Source organism: Balaenoptera acutorostrata, chromosome 5, assembly GCF_949987535.1.
Source record: "Balaenoptera acutorostrata chromosome 5, mBalAcu1.1, whole genome shotgun sequence".
Taxonomy (NCBI): Eukaryota; Metazoa; Chordata; class Mammalia; order Artiodactyla; family Balaenopteridae; genus Balaenoptera; species Balaenoptera acutorostrata.
In genome coordinates this window covers 6,100,743-6,120,206 of record NC_080068.1, presented here as the reverse complement: position 1 = coordinate 6,120,206, position 19,464 = coordinate 6,100,743, and the positions used below count along the sequence as shown (strand labels likewise).

The following is a 19,464-nucleotide window of genomic DNA, read 5'->3' as shown; positions in this document are numbered from 1 at the left end:
TGAGGTCAGTCTCAGGGACCTCTGGGACTACATTAAACGTGCCAACATTCGAATTATAGGGGTACCAGAAGAAGAAGAGAAAAAGAAAGGGACTGAGAAAATTTTTGAAGAGATTATAGTTGAAAACTTCCCTAATATGGGAAAGGAAATAGTTAATCAAGTCCTGGAAGCACAGAGAGTCCCATACAGGATAAACCCAAGGAGGAACACGCCAAGACACATATTAATCAAACTGTCAAAAATTAAATATAAGGAAAACATATTAAAGGCAGCAAGGGAAAAAAAACAAATAACACACAAGGGAATCCCCATAAGGTTAACATCTGATCTCTCAGCAGAAACTCTGCAAGCCAGAAGGGAGTGGCAGGATATACTTAAAGTCATGAAGGAGAAAAACCTACAACCAAGATTACTCTACCCAGCAAGGATCTCATTCAGATGTGATGGAGAAATTAAAACCTTTACAGACAAGCAAAAGCTGAGAGAGTTCAGCACCACCAAACCAGCTTTACAACAAATGCTAAAGGAAATTCTCTAGGCAAGAAACACAAGAGAAGGAAAACACCTCCAATAACAAACCCAATACATTTAAGAAAATGGGAATAGGAACATACATATCGATAATTACCTTGAATGTAAATGGATTAAATGCTCCCACCAAAAGACACAGGCTGGCTGAATGGATACAAAAACAAGACCCATACATATGCTGTCTACAAGAGACCCACTTCAGACCTAGGGACACATACAGACTGAAAGTGAGGGGATGGAAAAAGATATTCCATGCAAATGGAAATCAAAAGAAAGCTGGAGTAGCAATTCTCATATCAGACAAAATAGACTTTAAAATAAAGACTATTACAAGAGACAAAGAAGGACACTATATAATGATCAAGGGATCGATCCAAGAGGAAGGTATAACAATTGTAAATATTTATGCACCCAACATAGGAGCACCTCAATACATAAGGCAAATACTAACAGCCATGAAAGGGGAAATTGACAGCAACACAATCATAGTAGGGGACTTTAACACCCCACTTTCACCAATGGACAGATCACCCAAAATGAAAATAAATAAGGAAACACAAGCTTTAAATGATACATTAAACAATATGGACTTAATTGATATTTATAGGACATTCCACCCAAAAACAACAGAATACACATTTTTCTCAAGTGCTCATGGAACATTCTCCAGGATAGATCATATCTTGGGTCACAAATCAAGCCTTGGTAAATTTAAGAAAATTGAAATCGTATCAAGTATCTTTTCCGACCACAACGCTATGAGACTAGATATCAATTACAGGAAAAGATATGTAAAAAATACAAACACATGGAGGCTACACAATACATTACTTAATAACGAAGTGATTACTGAAGAAATCAAAGGGGAAATCAAAAAATACCTAGAAACAAATGACAATGGAGACACGACGACCCAAAACCTATGGGACACAGCAAAAGCAGTGCTAAGAGGGAAGTTTATAGCAATACAAGCCTACCTCAAGAAACAGGAAACATCTCGAATAAACAACCTAACCTTGCACCTAAAGCAATTAGAGAAAGAAGAACAAAAAAACCCCAAAGCCAGCAGAAGGAAAGAAATTATAAAGATCAGGTCAGAAATAAATGAAAAAGAAATGAAGGAAACAATAGCAAAAATCAATGAAACTAAAAGCTGGTTCTTTGAGAAGATAAACAAAATTGATAAACCATTAGCCAGACTCATCAAGAGAAAAAGGGAGAAGACTCAGATCAATAGAATTAGAAATGAAAAAGGAGAAGTAACCACTGACACTGCAGAAATACAAAAGATCATGAGAGATTACTACAAGCAACTATATGCCAATAAAATGGACAACCTGGAAGAAATGGACAGATTCTTAGAAATGCACAAACTGCCGAGACTGAACCAGGAAGAAATAGAAAATATGAACAGACCAATCACAAGCACTGAAATTGAAACTGTGATTAAAAACCTTCCAACAAACAAAAGCCCAGGACCAGATGGCTTCACAGGCGAATTCTATCAAACATTTAGAGAAGAGCTAACACCTATCCTTCTCAAACTCTTCCAAAATATTGCAGAGGGAGGAACACTCCCAAACTCATTCTACGAGGCCACCTTCACCCTGATACCAAAACCAGACAAAGATGTCACAAAGAAAGAAAACTACAGGCCAATATCACTGATGAACATAGATGCAAAAATCCTCAACAACATACTAGCAAACAGAATCCAACAGCACATTAAAAGGATCATACACCATGATCAAGTGGGGTTTATCCCAGGAATGCAAGGATTCTTCAATATACGCAAATCAATCAATGTGATACACCATATTAACAAATTGAAGGAGAAAAACCATATGATCATCTCAATAGATGCAGAGAAAGCTTTTGACAAAATTCAACACCCATTTATGATAAAAGCCCTGCAGAAAGTAGGCATAGAGGGAACTTTCCTCAACATAATAAAGGCCATATATGACAAACCCACAGCCAACATTGTCCTCAATGGTGAAAAACTGAAACCATTTCCACTAAGATCAGGAACAAGACAAGGTTGCCCACTCTCACCACTATTATTCAACATAGTTCTGGAAGTCCTAGCCACAGCAATCAGAGAAGACAAAGAAATAAAAGGAATCCAAATCGGAAAAGAAGAAGTAAAGCTGTCACTATTTGCAGATGACATGATACTATACATAGAGAATCCTAAAGATGCTACCAGAAAACTCCTAGAGCTAATCAATGAATTTGGTAAAGTAGCAGGATACAAAATTAATGCACAGAAATCTCTTGCATTTCTATACACTAATGATGAAAAATCTGAAAGTGAAATTAAGAAAACACTCCCATTTACCATTGCAACAAAAAGAATAAAATATCTAGGAATAAACCTACCTAAGGAGACAAAAGACCTGTATGCAGAAAATTATAAGACACTGATGAAAGAAATTAAAGATGATACAAATAGATGGAGAGATATACCATGTTCCTGGATTGGAAGAATCAACATTGTGAAAATGACTCTACTACCCAAAGCAATCTACAGATTCAATGCAATCCCTATCAAACTACCACTGGCATTTTTCACAGAACTAGAACAAAAAATTTCACAATTTGTATGGAAACACAAAAGACCCCGAATAGCCAAAGCAATCTTGAGAACGAAAAATGGAGCTGGGGGAATCAGGCTCCCTGACTTCAGACTATATTACAAAGCTTCAGTAATCAAGACAGTTTGGTATTGGCACAAAAACAGAAATATAGATCAATGGAACAGGATAGAAAGCCCAGAGATAAACCCACACACATATGGTCAACTTATCTTTGATAAAGGAGGCAAGCATATACAGTGGAGAAAAGACAGCCTCTTCAATAAGTGGTGCTGGGAAAATTGGACAGGAACATGTAAAAGTATGAAATTAGAACACTCCCTGACACCATGCACAAAAATAAACTCAAAATGGATTAAAGACCTAAGTGTAAGGGCAGACACTATCAAACTCTTAGAGGAAAACATAGGCAGAACACTCTATGACATACATCACAGCAAGATTCTTTCTGACCCAGCTCCCAGAGAAATGGAAATAAGAACACAAATAAACAAATGGGACCTAATGAAACTGAAAAGCTTTTGCACAGCAAAGGAAACCATAAACAAGACCAAAAGACAACCCTCAGAATGGGAGAAAATATTTGCAAATGAAGCAACTGGCAAAGGATTAATCTCCAAGATTTACAAGCAGCTCATGCAGCTCAATAACAAAAAAACGAACAACCCAATCCAAAAATGGGCAGAAGATCTAAATAGACATTTCTCCAAAGAAGATATACAGATGGCCTACAGACACATGAAAGAATGCTCAACATCATTAATCATTAGAGAAATGCAAATCAAAACTACAATGAGATATCATCTCACACCGGTCAGAATGGCCATCATCAAAAAATCTAGAAACAATAAATGCTGGAGAGGGTGTGGAGGAAAGGGAACACTCTTGCACTGTTGGTGGGAATGTAAATTGATACAGACACTATGGAGAACAGTATGGAGGTTCCTTAAAAAACTACAAATAGAACTACCATACGACCCAGCAATCCCACTACTGGGCATATACCCTGAGAAAACCATAGGTCAAAAAGAGTCATGTACCAAAATGTTCATTGCAGCTCTATTTACAATAGCCAGGACATGGAAGCAACCTAGGTGTCCATCGACAGATGAATGGATAAAGAAGATGTGGCACATGTATACAATGGAATATTACTCAGCCATAAAAAGAAATGAAATGGAGGTATTTGTAATGAGGTGGATGGAGTTAGAGTCTGTCATACAGAGTGAAGTAAGTCAGAAAGAGAAAAACAAATACAGTATGCTAACACATATATATGGAATCTAAGGGAAAAAAAAAAAAAAAAAAAGGCCATGAAGAACCTAGTGGCAAGACGGGAATAAAGACACAGCCCTACTAGAGAATGGACTTGAGGATATGGGGAGGGGGTGGGGTGAGATGTGACAGGGTAAGAGAGTGTCATGGACATATATACACTACCAAATGTAAAATAGATAGCTAGTGGGAAGCAGCCGCATAGCACAGGGAGATCAGCTCGGTGCTTTGTGACCACCTAGAGGGGTGGGATGGGGAGGGTGGGAGGGAGGGAGATGCAAGAGGGAAGAGAAATGGGAACATATTGTATATGTATAACAGATTCACTTTGTTATAAAGCAGATGCTAACACACTATTGTAAGGCAATTATACTTCAATAAAGATGTTTGAAAAAAAAAAAAAAAAAAAAGAAATGCAATTTATATACGCATCACAACAAGCTCTGATAAAGAACTTTATGTGCTCATTCTAAAATGGATATGGAAGAGAAAAAGACCAAGGGTTTTCCTTACTGAATATCAAGAATTATTATCAAACTCTAGTAATTACAATCTGTGATAACTGCCTAGGTACAGATAAGTTAATGGAAGCAAATAGCGGAATCCCAACATTTAATCAAGATAGAATTATAAATCCAATAGGGACTTCCCTGGTGGTCCAGGGCTTAGGAGTCTGCCCTTCCACTGTAGGGGGCATGAGTTGTCTCAGGTCAGGGAACTAAGATCCCACATGCCCCACGGCGAGGCAAAAAAAAACCCCAAAAAACAGTAAATTTTCTTAAAAAACTGTAGTTAAATAGAATAAAAGTAGACTAAAAATAAAATTAAAATGCAAGTAAAATAAAATAAAATCTTTTAACCATACCATGCCCCAAATTATTTCCAGAACAAATAAAAAACTAAAGAGAAAAAAATTAGGTGCAAATATTTTTATTAAGGGAAGGTTTTTTTTTTTAAACATTATCACAGTCCCTTAAAGAATTCAGTGAATTAAATAAAAAATATATACATTATAATTAAAAATTAAATAAAAATAGAATAATTAATATGGTTGTCAGGGCTATTGCGGATTTTTCAGAATTACAAGGGTCCTGAAGCAGGCCATCTGTGGGTTGTATGATGCTACTAAATTTTTGTTAGCTGCCTTCAGATTAAAGCAGCATCCTGATGGAGTTGCAATTTAGCTCCAATTCCATGTAGTTCAATACCATGTAGTATTTGCTCTTAAATCTAATGAGAAGGACTCATCCCAAAATACCTCAGATGTGAGATTCTCAGAGAGCACACTGGTACCTGTGCCTTGGCTTTATTTTCTCCTAGAAGCATTTGCTTCTAGATTGTATAATATAGTAAATTGTTATGGATATATTGACTGAACTCACATATCTGGCCTACCTAAATTAGTGGATTTTGTGTTGATAGATTGTTATCAAAAATGTGAAAGCACATGGTATACTTGTGCCTGGATGAAATATCCAAAAAGTACTTTTTATTATTATATTATAAAGCATTAAATTACTGATTTTGTTTTACATCTTTTTTCAGGCTTCTTTCTTTCCCAATCTGATAAAATGTGTTTTAAAAAAATTCAAGCTACTCACAGACATAGAGAACAGACTCGTTGTTGCCAAAGGGGAGGGTGGTAGGAGAGGAATGGATTGGGAGTTTGGGGTCAGCAGATGCAAACTATTACATATAGGATGGATAAACAAGGTTCTACTGTGTAGCACAGGGAACCATAGTAATATGGTTAAAAACATGATAAAAACGTGATAAAACATAGTGAAAAGAATATTAAAAAATAATGTGTACATATGTAAAAAAAATCCAATATTTTACCAATGTTTATTTTTGAATTTGAAAAATACTGGTATAAAATAAAATGCAAGCTCTCTTAATGTCACTTGCTGAAAACCAACTTGACTTTCGCTGTTTTTTTGCTAATGACTTTTGTTTTGATCACTGTTCGCCACTGACCACATAACTAGCTACTACAGTTCTTGTTAATTCCTGTTAAGAGTTTCTTGGAAAGTTTCCACTTCCCTTGTCTGCTTGGGTTCAAATCACTAGGAATGTGCTCATCTTCAGTTGACTCAGCTGAAGTTGGTCTATATGCCCAGTTTGCTCTCTGCTTTTCATATCTCCCATGAAAACATGGATGTTTTGATTCTGAGAAAATGCTCAGATCTCTCCTTCTGGGGAGGCATGAAGTCATCCTGGCAAATATCCTGGGTCCCAGTGACTTCTACAACTGATTCTGGGCTCTATCCTTGGACTCTCCCCATACTTCCCTGAATATGAACTAGAATACCTCTGAGACTCAGCTGACCTGAATGAATGGGCAAGTTTTCCCCATGGCATTTTAGCTTTAAATACAGAGGAAATTAAGTTGTTCCCTGTGCAGCACTTCATTGCTAAACTGACAAATTTTTTTCCTTGTATACTAAGTGTAGTCTCAGATTTAAGGAACATAGGCTGCTAGAAATCTTGGTATGGAATAGGTTGAATTTAAAATGTCTGACATTGACAAAATTGCAATGATTCCTTTTAATAGCAAATAAAACCTGTAACATAGTACCTTTGGGATTTTAGGCATAGTCAATCCTAAGAGCTGTATTCTTCCTTAATTTACATTTTAAGTGCCTATCAAGGTAGAAGGCAATGAATTCAGAAGACAGAGCCTATAATGATGTTCTCTTCTCTTGAACCAGGGCAATATCTTCAAGGTCATATAATATATTATTATTTTTAAACTTTTAAAGCATCATTTTTTCATATCATATCAGTCAAACTTATTACTGCTTAGATACAAAGTAGGAGAATAGGTCTTTCACACCAAACATATAGGCAATTGCTAATCTGTAGGTAACATTTTGCAATGTGCAATAAGTTACATCCATTGTGTTTCAGGGAAAAAAGAGAAAAACCAAGATCATTGTGGTTGGTTTTAATTTGCATGATCCCTTCCAGCTGGTGCTTGCTTTGAAAAGAATGAAGCTATTTTTTATAACTTTCAGTTTATATGTCCATGACATACAGATGTTGTTCCTTAATATTTTGGATATATTATCGAAAATAAAAATAAAAAGGCAAAGGGAAAGTGAACTTTATTATTCTGATTCAATTTTTCTTTTATGAATCAGGTGAGTAGATCAGGTGAATAAAGAAAAGTGGGGAAAGAGACTGCAGAAGGATGGCTAGAAATGTGAAATGAAATCATGACAATATTGCGTGATGGAAGTGAAAGTGTCAATAAAGACCTCACTTCTGGAGGCAGTTTCAGCGGACTAGTGGGGAGACACCCTGGGTTGAGAACTCTAAAGCAGTGTTAAAAAAATAGTTTATAAACACAGCCACAAATAGAATCCATCTCTTTCAACTTTTAGCCTCCTGTTATTTCCACTATAGCGTGCCACTGCTCAGTATTGAAGGGACTTTTGTAAGGTTTGTAGAAATAAATACCTTCAGTTTATCACCCACCAGAAGAAAATGTGCCTGTTTGATGCCAGACTTCTGGGAAAATGAACTAAAATTCAGAAATTTAACGTGTAATAAATTATATGAAAAATAGAGGAATGATATTGTAGTGGCTTCTTATTTTTGAACTAGTCACACATAAGACGGGTGGGCATAGAGTAGAGGAAAGCTAAGAGCAGATGAGCTGGGTCGCATCACCTTGGCCGTGTTAGAACAGGATTGTGACCTGTTATGTTTCACCATGTTATGGACCACAGCTCTCAGCAAGGTGATACTGGTGGTCCATTATGTGCACATACTAAGATATTTAATCCAGAATATTACGATCAAATTTTCTCTAAGGTAACTGAGATTATTCATTGTGAAGAAGAAACTGACAGCCCATGATTTGATAAGCTGAACACAAATAAGTGAATAAAGTTTATTTTTCTAAGTATTGTCTACCGAGGTCATCATAAAAATGGACATAGGGAATTAATTTAACTTTAGGCTACGCATAATACACTTTTTGACTACTGAATCATAAATGTATTATAAAGTCCAGGGACTTCTTTTGGGAGATTGAAAATGAGTCACTGAAGGTTGTATTTTTTTTTTTTTTCTGCCTAAATTTGAGGTGCTGGTGTATACAGTTGGAAGTCCAGCCTACTGTAATGTTATACAATTTACAACATTTCCTGGGTTAAGTCAGCTAGATGCAAAGTTCATTCTTTATAAATCTATGTATCCTGTATTATATATAGCCACCTATGTATACCTATGGACATCCACATAGTTATATAACTACATAAACCACAATATATGTATATATATATGTGTGTGTGTGTGTATGTATATATATATATATATATGGTATATGTGTTTATATGAAACTACTGTGTAATTGCAGTTATATGAGGACAGCTGTAACCATCTATGTATAACTTTAACCACAACTACATTATTGTGCAGCGAAGATTATTGTGCAGAACAAAGGAACAAGAGAAAGGTTTTCCAAACATTCTATTCAAACAACACGATTCTCTAGAGACGGTGTCTCTGGTGGCCTACCAGCTGGCTTCTGGAAACTCTAGCAAGTAGCAAATACAAGGATGCTGGGGTTCACAGAGATGCAGTTTCTAAACAAAACCTCATTGATACCTGTGTGTCCTTTTCTTCCATAGTGAATGGATTCTACCGGGTGTGTTATAGTATTAGAAAAAATAATACCTGTGTACTTGGAATCAGGACAGCTGTATTCCCACCCACTTCTACTTTCCTCATAGGCAAACCTTATTCTAACCGGTTCATGTTCATCACAAATAAAAAGAAGTGGTTACACTAGGTCTCTACTATGTTTTTCAGTTCTGTTATCTGTTGTATGTTGTACTTGAATATCTTATTTAAAAAATGTTTTCTTTTAAGTGCACCACAATAGTTAATATAACTGAGTATAAATAGTTTTGTAAAGCAAAGATGGTTTTGGAAAACAATATTTACCACCTAGCATGCTTTTCATAATGTGAGACTTTCACTTTCTTAAAGCAGAGTAACACACATTTTTTAATTAAATGGAATTCAGTGTGAATATTTTCTCCTAGTGCAAGCTTAAATTATTGTACATTTTAGACTGCAGTCCTAAAATGGCAAAGAATATATTTTATCTATATTTAGCTTCTTTCAGCTTCAAATTAAGCTGGCTATTGAAAGGTATAATTGATTAGAATCTCTATGGTTTTTGTTATCTGAATTAATGACTCAGATGTCATTACAAGTTCCTCCTTCCTTGAAAGAGTGAAATTAATGTAATGGTCATAATTCTCATTATTTAACACTTATAATTCTATTCTTATCCCAGATGTTTAAAAAAAGTGTATTGCCCATGTTAGAATTTTTCAACATAGAGCGTTACACTTAAAAGTTTTAGACACTTTCACAATATGAAACATAGGATTAAGAATAAAGTTCCATGTTTGCTAATGTTTCCATATAGATTTGAACCACCCTTACCCATGCAGTCTGGACACAGAAGTCACATAGCTACTGCTCTCACATTATAGCTGCATTTGTTTATCTTAAGTCTTCATTTACATTGATCTAAAGCAAAAATAAGTGAAGGATTCCCTCTTCCAGTAGTATGCAGTCTGAGTAATTAGTTTGTTTTCTTTTTTTTTCTCTATGGCTACTTCTCGTATAGGCTATCCCGTTATATCTGCAACATTATGTGTGTCTTAAAAGTAGAATTATATAACAGAACCATGGGTCAAATTTGATCAGAGTCATTCTTGGACACTTTATCTTGAGAAGTTTCCCTTTATTTATATATTAATTCAATATGAGCAATAATACCTATCAGGAAATGTTTTTGGATAATTATAAATACATCGTAGGCATTATCCCAGTATGTCTAGCTGGGTATACATGATCTGATTATCCTTTGCTGCTCTCCCCTATGATTATACAACTCTTAGCTGTTTTCTAGTTGGTTTTGTTTTGTATTCAAATGATACTCATTAGGATGAGTATTTGAACATAGTACATTTATTGGGAGAATCCATTGCTCTGATGTGGAGAATTCACTGCTGGATGGAGAGAATCCACCTCCCTGATGGGGAGAATCCACTGTCCATAATAAAACTGGGTTCTTTGGATAATATTTCCTTGTAAGAGAAATGTCAAATTAAAACTCAACCTCAGAGTTCACAGTGGTGGATGTCATGGTAAAGTGGGTCAAGAGATGAAAACAGTTGCTGCAACAGACAAGACTGAGGAATGTAGGAGAATCTTGCTGGCCGCTCCAATTTCATTTGAGCCAAAGAATGAAAAGGTTGTCTGTCTTTGACAAGAGAGGCTTTTTTAAAGGAACTTCTCATTGAAAGCCAAGCTCAAAGGTTTTGATCCAGGGGGAAAAGAAAAGCTTTTTGTGATACATGCAATTTGACTTCTAGATTAATTTCATAGCCAGTTTTAATGAATATTTTTGACCACATGGAGCATATTAAGAATCCTTTTATGTACAGCTATAATTTCAAATTAATTACTTATCACCATTAATTATGAATTAATCAATCAAAATTATTTATTAAGCTTATGCTGTGTGCCATGTCCTGCTCTGATTCACACAAATGATTAACAAAGTCCTGTCTTTATGAGATGACTTCTGGTTGGATACAGAGTACACACAAGCAAACCAGTGAAAATACAGGCTGTCAGATAATAAGAGCTGTGGGCTCTAGTCCTTCCATTCTAATGAAAATGCCCATCTATCATTTTTCTAAAATTGCCAGTTTACTCTTTTCATTTCCTCCACCTCCTAGCAGCACTTAATCTTCTGTTTCAACTAAACTTGCCTGAGGGCTTAGTCTTTGGACATTTTCTCCTATCTAACTTCTTCCCATTTCCTACCTAGAGTAAAAGACATATAAATTTTCATAACCCCAAACAGGTATCTCCAGCCTATACCTCTTTGCCAAGCTCCAGGTTCAATATTCCAGTGCCTATTTAACATTTCCAATAGGACTACAAAAGGCATCACACACACAAAAAATCATAATTTTCTCTTGCAAACCTGTTCTTCCCTGTATCTTCTCCTGATCAATAAATCTACTCAGTAGGAATAATCTGGTACAGGTGCTAGACTTTATAAGCTCATAAATTTCTTTTTACAGATGGGGTCCAAGTAAGGCAATTGGTTTCGCTTAGGTTTTACAGCATGACACAAGGTAGTCTGGAAGTCCGTTTCTCCATCTCATTGAATTGCAGGATACCAGAAAGGAAAAAAGGCACTAGTGATCGTGTAGGCACCTCCCTCACCCAGAATAGAGCAAAGAGAAGTCTGTGGAAGTTAAGAAAACTGTTAAATTGTGACAGAACCAGTTCAGTGTACTTCTTTCTATATCTATATGAGGATGATGCAGAGTTTCTGCTGAAAGATCAGCTGTTCACCTTATGGGGATTCCCTTATGTGCTACTTGTTGTTTTTCCCTTGCTGCTTTTAATATTTCTTCTTTGTATTTAATTTTTTATAGTCTGATTAATATGTGTCTTGGCGTGTTTCTCCTTGGATTTATCCTGTATGGGACTTTTTGTGCTTCCAGAACTTGATTAATTATTTCCTTTCCCATATTAAGGAAGTTTTCAAGTACAATCTCTTCAAATATTTTCTCAGTACCTTGCTTATTCTCTTCTTCTTCTGGGACCCCTATAATTTGAATGTTGGTGCCTTTAATGTTGTCCCAGAGGTCTCTGAGACTGTCCTCAATTCTTTTCATTCTTTTTTCTTTATTCTGCTCTGCATTAGTTATTTCCACTATTTTATTTTCCATGTCACTTATCCGTTCTTCTGCCTCTGTTATTCTGCCATTGATCCCTTCTAGAGAATTTTTAATTTCATTTATTGTGTTGTTCATCTTTGTTTGTTTGCTCTGTACTTTTTCTAGGTCCTTGTTAAACGTTTCTTGTATTTTCTCCATTCTATTTCCAAGATTTTGGATCATCTTTAGTGTCATTATTCTGAATTGTTTTTCAGGTAGACTGCCTATTTCCTCTTCATTTGTTAGGTCTGGTGGGTTTTTGCCTTGCTCCTTCATCTGCTGTGTGTTTCTCTGTCTTCTCATTTTGGTTAACTTACTGTGTTTGGGGTCCTCTTTTTGCAGGCTACTAGTTCGTAGTTTCCGTTGTTTCTGGTGTCTGTCCCCAGACACTAAGGTTAGTTCAGTGGGTTCTGTAGGCTTCCTGGTGGAGGGAACTAGTGCCTGTATTCTGGTGGATGACGCTGAATCTTGTCTTTCTGGTGGGCAGGTCCACATCTGGTGATGTGTTTTGGGGTGTCTGTGGCCTTATTATGATTTTAGGCAGCCTCTCTGCTAATGGATGGGGCTGTGTTCCTGTCTTGCTAGTTGTTTGGCATAGGGTGTCCAGCACTGTAGCTTGCTGGTCATTGAGTGAAGCTGGGTCTTGATGTTGAGATGGAGATCTCTGGGAGATTTTCGCTGTTTGATATTACATGGAGCTGGGAGGTCTCTTGTGGAACAGTGTCCTGAACTTGGCTCTCCCACCTCAGAGGCACAGCCCTACACTTGGCTGGAGCACCAAGAGCCTGTCCTCCACATGGCTCAGAATAAAAGGGAGAAAAAGAAGAAAGAAGAAGATAAAACGAAATAAAATAAAGTAAAATAAAATAAAAAAGTTATTTAAATAAAAAAATAAAAAATAATTATTAAGAAACAAAATTTTTTAAGTAATAATAATAAAAAAAAAAGACAGAATCCTAGGACAAATGGTAAAAGCAAAGCTATACAGACAAAGTTACACACAGAAGCATACACATACACACTCACAAAAAGAGAACAAGGGGACAAAATATATATATCTTTGCTCCCAAAGTCCACCTCCTCAATTTGTGATGATTCGTTGTCTATTCAGATATTCCACAGATGCAGGTATATCAAGTTGTTTGTGGAGATTTAATCCGCTGCTCCTGAGGCTGCTGGGAGAATTTCCCTTTCTCTTCTTTGTTCGCACAGCTCCCGGGGCTCAGCTTTGGATTTGGACCCGCCTCTGCGTGTAGCTCGCCTGAGGGCGTATGTTCTCCGCCCAGACAGGACGGGGTTAAAGGAGCAGCTGCTTCGGGGGCTCTGGCTCACTCAGGCGGGGGAAGGGAGCGGTACGGAGGAGGCGGGGCGAGCCTGCGGCGTCAGAGGCGTCATGACATTGCAGCAGCCCGAGGCGCGCCATGCGTTCTCCCGGGGAAGTTTTCCCTGGATCACGGGAGCCTGGCCGTGGCGGGCTGCACAGGCTCCCGGGAGGGGCGGTGTGGAGAGTGACCTGTGATCACACACAGGCTTCTTGGTGGCGGCAGCAGCAGCCTTAGCGTCTCATGCCCGTCTCTGGGGTCCGCGGCTGACAGCCGCGGCTCGCGCCTGTCTCTGGAGCTCGTTTAGGCGGCGCTCTGAATCCCCTCTCCTCGCGCACCAGGAAACAAAGAGGTAAGAAAAAGTCTCTTGCCTCTTCGGCAGCTGCAGACTTTTCCCGGACTCCCTCCCGGCTCGCCGTCGCGCACTAACCCCTTCAGGCTGTGTTCACGCCGCCAACCCCAGTCCTCTCCCTGCGATCCGACCGCAGCCCGAGCCTCAGCTCCCAGCCCCGCCCGCCCCGGCGGGGGAGCAGAGGAGCCTCTCGGGCTGGTGAGTGCTGCTCGGCGCCGAGCCTCCGTGCGGGAATCTCTCCGCTTTGCCCTCCGCACCCCTGTGGCTGCGCTCTCCTCCGTGGCTCCGAAGCTCCCCCTCCGCCACCCGCAGTCTCCGCCCGCGAAGGGGCTCCTAGTGTGTGGACACCTTTCCTCCTTCACGGCTCCCTCCCCCTGGTGCAGGTCCCGTCCCTATTCTTTTGTCTGTGTTTTTCCTGTTTTCTTTTGCCCTACCCAAGTACGTGGGGAGTTTCTTGCCTTTTGGGAGGTCTGACGTCTTCTGCCAGCGTTCAGTAGGTGTTCTGTAGGAGCAGTTCCACGTGTAGATGTGTTTCTGATGTACCTGTGGCGAGGAATGTGATCTCCGTGTCTTACTCTTCCGCCATTTTGAAGCTCCTCCTGAAACAAGCTTTCCTTCTTACTATTTTTAAGTCCAACTTTGTTACCTATGATGTTAGGCAGATACCTTTTAGGTAACATGCATTTTGTTTTCTCTAAGTTAATAGGTTGTTTTCTGATGCTTCCATATAAAGATTGAGGTTAGAAGGAAATGTCGTAGGATCATTATCACACCATCTGCTCCAGCTGGTTTGTTTTGTCACATGTTTTTCAGTGTTCTTACTGAGCTGTCAAGAAACTGCCAATTAATTATGAAAACCTAACAGGTTGTCAGAGGTTACTATACCGAGAAAGTGAGCTCATGAGTCAGTGTATCAGGGGATCAATTATTGCTGATTTAAAATTTCCAGAACAGCTTCTGTGGACAAGTGAACTTTAAAAAATACAATAATAACGCCTTTGGATTCTATAGACGAAGAGAAGTAAGAAGGTAATAATTATTTTCTGAGTATCCTTTGAGAAGAGCCATCTTTATGTTTAGGTTGCCATTTGATAACTATATAATTGAATTCAAGTATTTTCCTTAGTGATATTTCAATGGAGAAAATCTTATGAGGTACCATTCACAGAAGATAAACACGGAAGGTAGTCTTTGTCCTTTGTCTAACCACTGCTGAGCTCAAATGTCTATCTGCAATAGAAATCAGAGATCTCCTAAAAAAAATGTTATCTGACTTTTAATATTAACTCTTTTTTACTTTATCTGTAATACCAAGTAAATCCCTCCAGTTGTATGACAGTTTTTGATAAGATAAAACATTCTTATTTTTGTATAATGTGGTATTTTTAAGAAATTTTAGACTTGAAAATCATAAGACTACCACTGAAGAAAAAATGAATCACAGTTAAGAGTATCAGAAAAGTAGATTAAAATAGTATAAATAGGTTGCATATATCAATACTACACCAAAGATTTACGCACTGACTTATTTTCCTCAACTAATGAAATTTCTTAAAGTAGATATTCCTATCCTTTTGCTTTTTGGCAGAAAATATATTTCAGCAGATTGTTGATCTAATTATCAATGTGTAGAAGTTCACTCACCCAAAATTTATGAGATCTTTATTCACCTAATTAACTGTCCATTTGTTCTGTGTTTTATAGTAGCTGAACTCTTTTCCTTGTGGGATATATATATGATATATATATATATTTGTGTGTGTGTGTGTGTGTGTGTGTGTGTGTGTGTATATACACACACACACACAAAAAGAGAGAATTAGAGGGAGTTTAGGAGGGGAAAAGAAAGGGCAGAGAAAGACAAACCCTTAAGCGAACACTTTTAGGAAATTTATGACCTCACCTTCACCTAGAATCATAATGCTACAGGGTTGTTGCCATGCCTCTTTCCTCCTTCTCCTGCTTCACAACAGAAGGAACATAGTATTCAGAGCTCTGAAAAAATACCCCTTCACCTGAACTGTTCGCTTTATTCTCGATCTCTATATTGAATTTGAAATATTCCATCCAGTTGTCTTATAAACAAATATTTACCTCTGGGAGAAGGATTAGACTATACGTCAAAATGACAGCAGAAGGAGGGATTGCAAATGAAAATATTTAGTTTTCTCAGGTTAGTTTTCAGATGTTTTGTAACAGTAGTGGAAATGGGAATTGCATTCAGAATTGTCAGAATGCAGGGAAACACGCTCTTTCTTGTTTCCCTTGCATGCAAGATGACATTCATTTATGCATTCATTCATTGTATGTCCAGTAGGTGAAAGGCAATTTGGTGGGTCCAGATGATATAATGGTGGGGAAAAAAAACAAAACAAAACAGATTCCAGCAACCACGAAGTTTGAAGGAGACAGATATATAGTCTTGTGAGTACATTTTAAAGTAATCATATTAATGTTGTATAATTACAAAGAGATGCTCTGAAATGAAAGAATACTGATCTATGAGTAGAGTAACTAAGAAATGTAAGTCAAGCTTCGTATTATGGGGAAGGATTCTAAGGGACATTTTTGATGTGTGATGGTCTTGGGTGATAAATGGGAAAATAATTGTATTTCAATTGGAGATAATAGTACATAAAAGCCTTATAGTAGGAATGGACAAAACAAGTTCAAATAACTGCATGAAATTAGTCAGGCTGGAGAACAGTTATTTAGAGAAGAGTAAGACATGCAGAGCCTAGATGCTGTAGGAACTTGTAAGAACCAGTGGCTTGTGTTTTTTATCTTAAGGATAAATGTATATATCTCAAAGTTACTAGCAAAGGCAATAACATCATGATGTTTAGATTCAACATGATCGATCAGGCTGTTGTGTGGAGAAGGGATTGAAGGTGCAAAAGTGTGGAAGGAGAGGAAGGATGGGATTGGAGCATTTGAAAGGAGAAGTGGTGCCTACAGCTTGAACTAGGGTTGTGGCTATAGATTTGGAAAGGAACTGATGTTTGAGAGATATATATAGGAAGGTAGAACTAATAGAACTTAGAGATGGGTTTAATATGGAGAGTAAGGGAGACTAAGATGTCAAAAATGTCTCCTTTGTTTCTGGCTTGAGTACAGGGTTGAATGAAAGTCTGCAAAAGCATGGCTTTTTGTAGGGATGTGTATACTATGAGGAGTTTCTTTTGAAACATGAAGGCAGAGCTGTTAAGGAGGCTAATCATACCAATCTGGAGATTGAATGAGAAGCACTACATATAATTAAAACCATAGACTATGTTGAATGTCTGGCTGAGTGAATGAAGTAGGATACATGGCTAATGGGATTAAGTAATATTTAATGGCAAAATAAAGGAGTGGGATGGCTTGCAAAAGGACTGAGAAGACATTTTTACAAACTCTATAGACACAGAAGAGATGGATGTCATAGACATCAAGTAAAGTGACCATTTCTTGAAAAAAAGAAATGTTATTTTGATAGAGTGATGAGGATAGAATCATGATTGGTCAGAAAATGGATAGAATGAGATACACAATTCCTTCCAAAAATTCAGAAGGAGAGAAGAGAAATTATCTTAAAACATGGATGATTTGAATACATTTAAAGATGGAAGAAAATTATTTAGAGACAGAGTTTAAATACGCTAAATAGCAGGGTTAATCAGTTGGTTAAGTTTCTCAAGCCAGATGACCAGATTGGATTAGACAGGAGAAAAAGCTCCTCCTATGGTCACAATAGTGACAAAGATGTGAAAGTGGTAAAGTGGAATATAGTTGAGGTCAAAGCATAGATTTGTTTGTTTGGAAGAGGGCTTAGAGAGTTTATATGGTGATAAATTTATGCAATTTTACAGTTTCTCTGCTATAGCCAAGAATATAGAGCTGTGGAAAGAGTCATAGGACCTTTAGTTTAAAGCACTTAAAAAGCAATTTTCTAGGAAACGTCCTCTTAGGTGCTACTGGTAAAATGCGTTCATAACTCGATATAACCTATCTGTATAATTTCTGTTGTACCTCAGTTTATTAAGTACTTACCATAGAAGACTATCCTATCAACCTCACCAATATTTACCAGTAAATTATAATAGCTATAGTTTTATTAAGCATTACTCATCAAATATACTCAAAGAGGAGTTTGAGATTTAAAAACATATTGATAATTGTATTCTGTATGGATGCTTAGAAAATTTATCATTGTTTAATGTTTTCTCTCTTTTTAAAAAAATTTTCTTTCAACATGTGTTTATTAATTGTTCCTCAATACTTTGTTTTTGGCCCCTAAATTTCTACTTATTCAATGTTGTGTAAAGCTGTATGAGTAAAACAAACGATATTTGTTATGATCAAAAAGATAATCTTTATTCAGAGATTCTTACCTATTATGGATTCAGTTGGCGACTGCTGCCAGGTTTTGATTAGATCTATGAAGATTTCTATTTGCTATTGAATATTTCCTGATACATTTATTCAGTATAGAATGTATTTTCTGATTATTTGCAATGTTAATTTTCACAGGTGAAAAGCAATAAGGATGTTTAAGTGCTGGTCAGCTGTTTTGATTCTTGGATTCATTTTTCTGGAGTCAGAAGGAAGGCCAACCAAAGAAGCAGGATATGGCCTTAAATCTTATCAGCCTCTAATAAGATTGCGACACAAGGTACAGTACCCATCTGGACTTGCTCCTAGTGTCTAGCGGTTATGAACTAAACTATTAGTTGTCTGGTTTACTACTCACTTAGGAGCACTTATTTCAGAATATGCTTTCAGAATATAATTTACATAAAAATCACATTTTAAAACATGAAATGGTAGTACTTTTGGAAACTTACAACTTTGGGAATTAAATACTTTTTAACAAATTATAGAGATGGGTTATTTTAAAAATATGTCATTAAAAGTTCACGTGAAGTAATAGTAAAGGATTTATAAAAATCAGTAAATATGTTAAGACCTAATCACCCAGATGCTTTCTATTATTTTGATATTAATTTTAAGTTTAGAACTTTTCAAAATAAAACAATACTGTTATATTCTTGAATTTGTCATAAAGATAAACAGAAAAGGATGTCTGTACCATCTAGAGATATAGTTTGGCAGTTTTTGTTTTTATAAAAATCATTAGACATTTTAAGTTCATCAAAAATCATAATTTTGTGTTGTCTAATGTTGAGAAAATACTTCATTTATTTATGTTAAATATTTTCAAGAAAAAATAAGTTGACATTTAGGAATTCTATAAATTATATAGATTATATACTTACAATAAATTAAGCTAGTGCTTTTATTTTAATAACAGATCATGATACTGCAAATAAGATACTGAAGCAACATTTTATTCAATCAAATAAGTTTATAATACATTTTGGTTTTCCTAGAGAACTGAAAAAAGACAAAAATGCTGATTTTGAAAAGAACATATGTATTTTAAAATTTCTTATGCTACTTGTCTTTTAAAAAACACTTGAAATAAACATAACTATATTGATTTTCTCCCTTATATTCAATACATGCTAGTGACATTTATTTTTGCTGAAATTCTTTCATCACATTATTGTATTTTGATAAAATTGCTAACCTTTACTGGGATTTTTATGTGCCAGACACTAGGCTAAGCTATTAAA

At 36.6% G+C, this 19,464-nt stretch overlaps 1 protein-coding gene across 5 annotated transcripts in view; it reads left to right on the top strand.

Moving 5' to 3' along the window:
• FSTL5 (follistatin like 5) overlaps positions 1-19,464 on the top strand; it is a 773,228-nt gene that overhangs the window by 38,687 nt on the left and 715,077 nt on the right. For all 5 annotated transcript variants that reach the window (XM_007184135.3, XM_007184134.2, XM_028167007.2 and 2 more), the window contains one exon: positions 18,359-18,500. In XM_007184135.3, coding sequence (XP_007184197.2) covers positions 18,375-18,500 — 126 coding nt within the window. In that variant the 5' untranslated portion in view covers positions 18,359-18,374. The remainder of the gene's footprint in view (positions 1-18,358; positions 18,501-19,464) is intronic.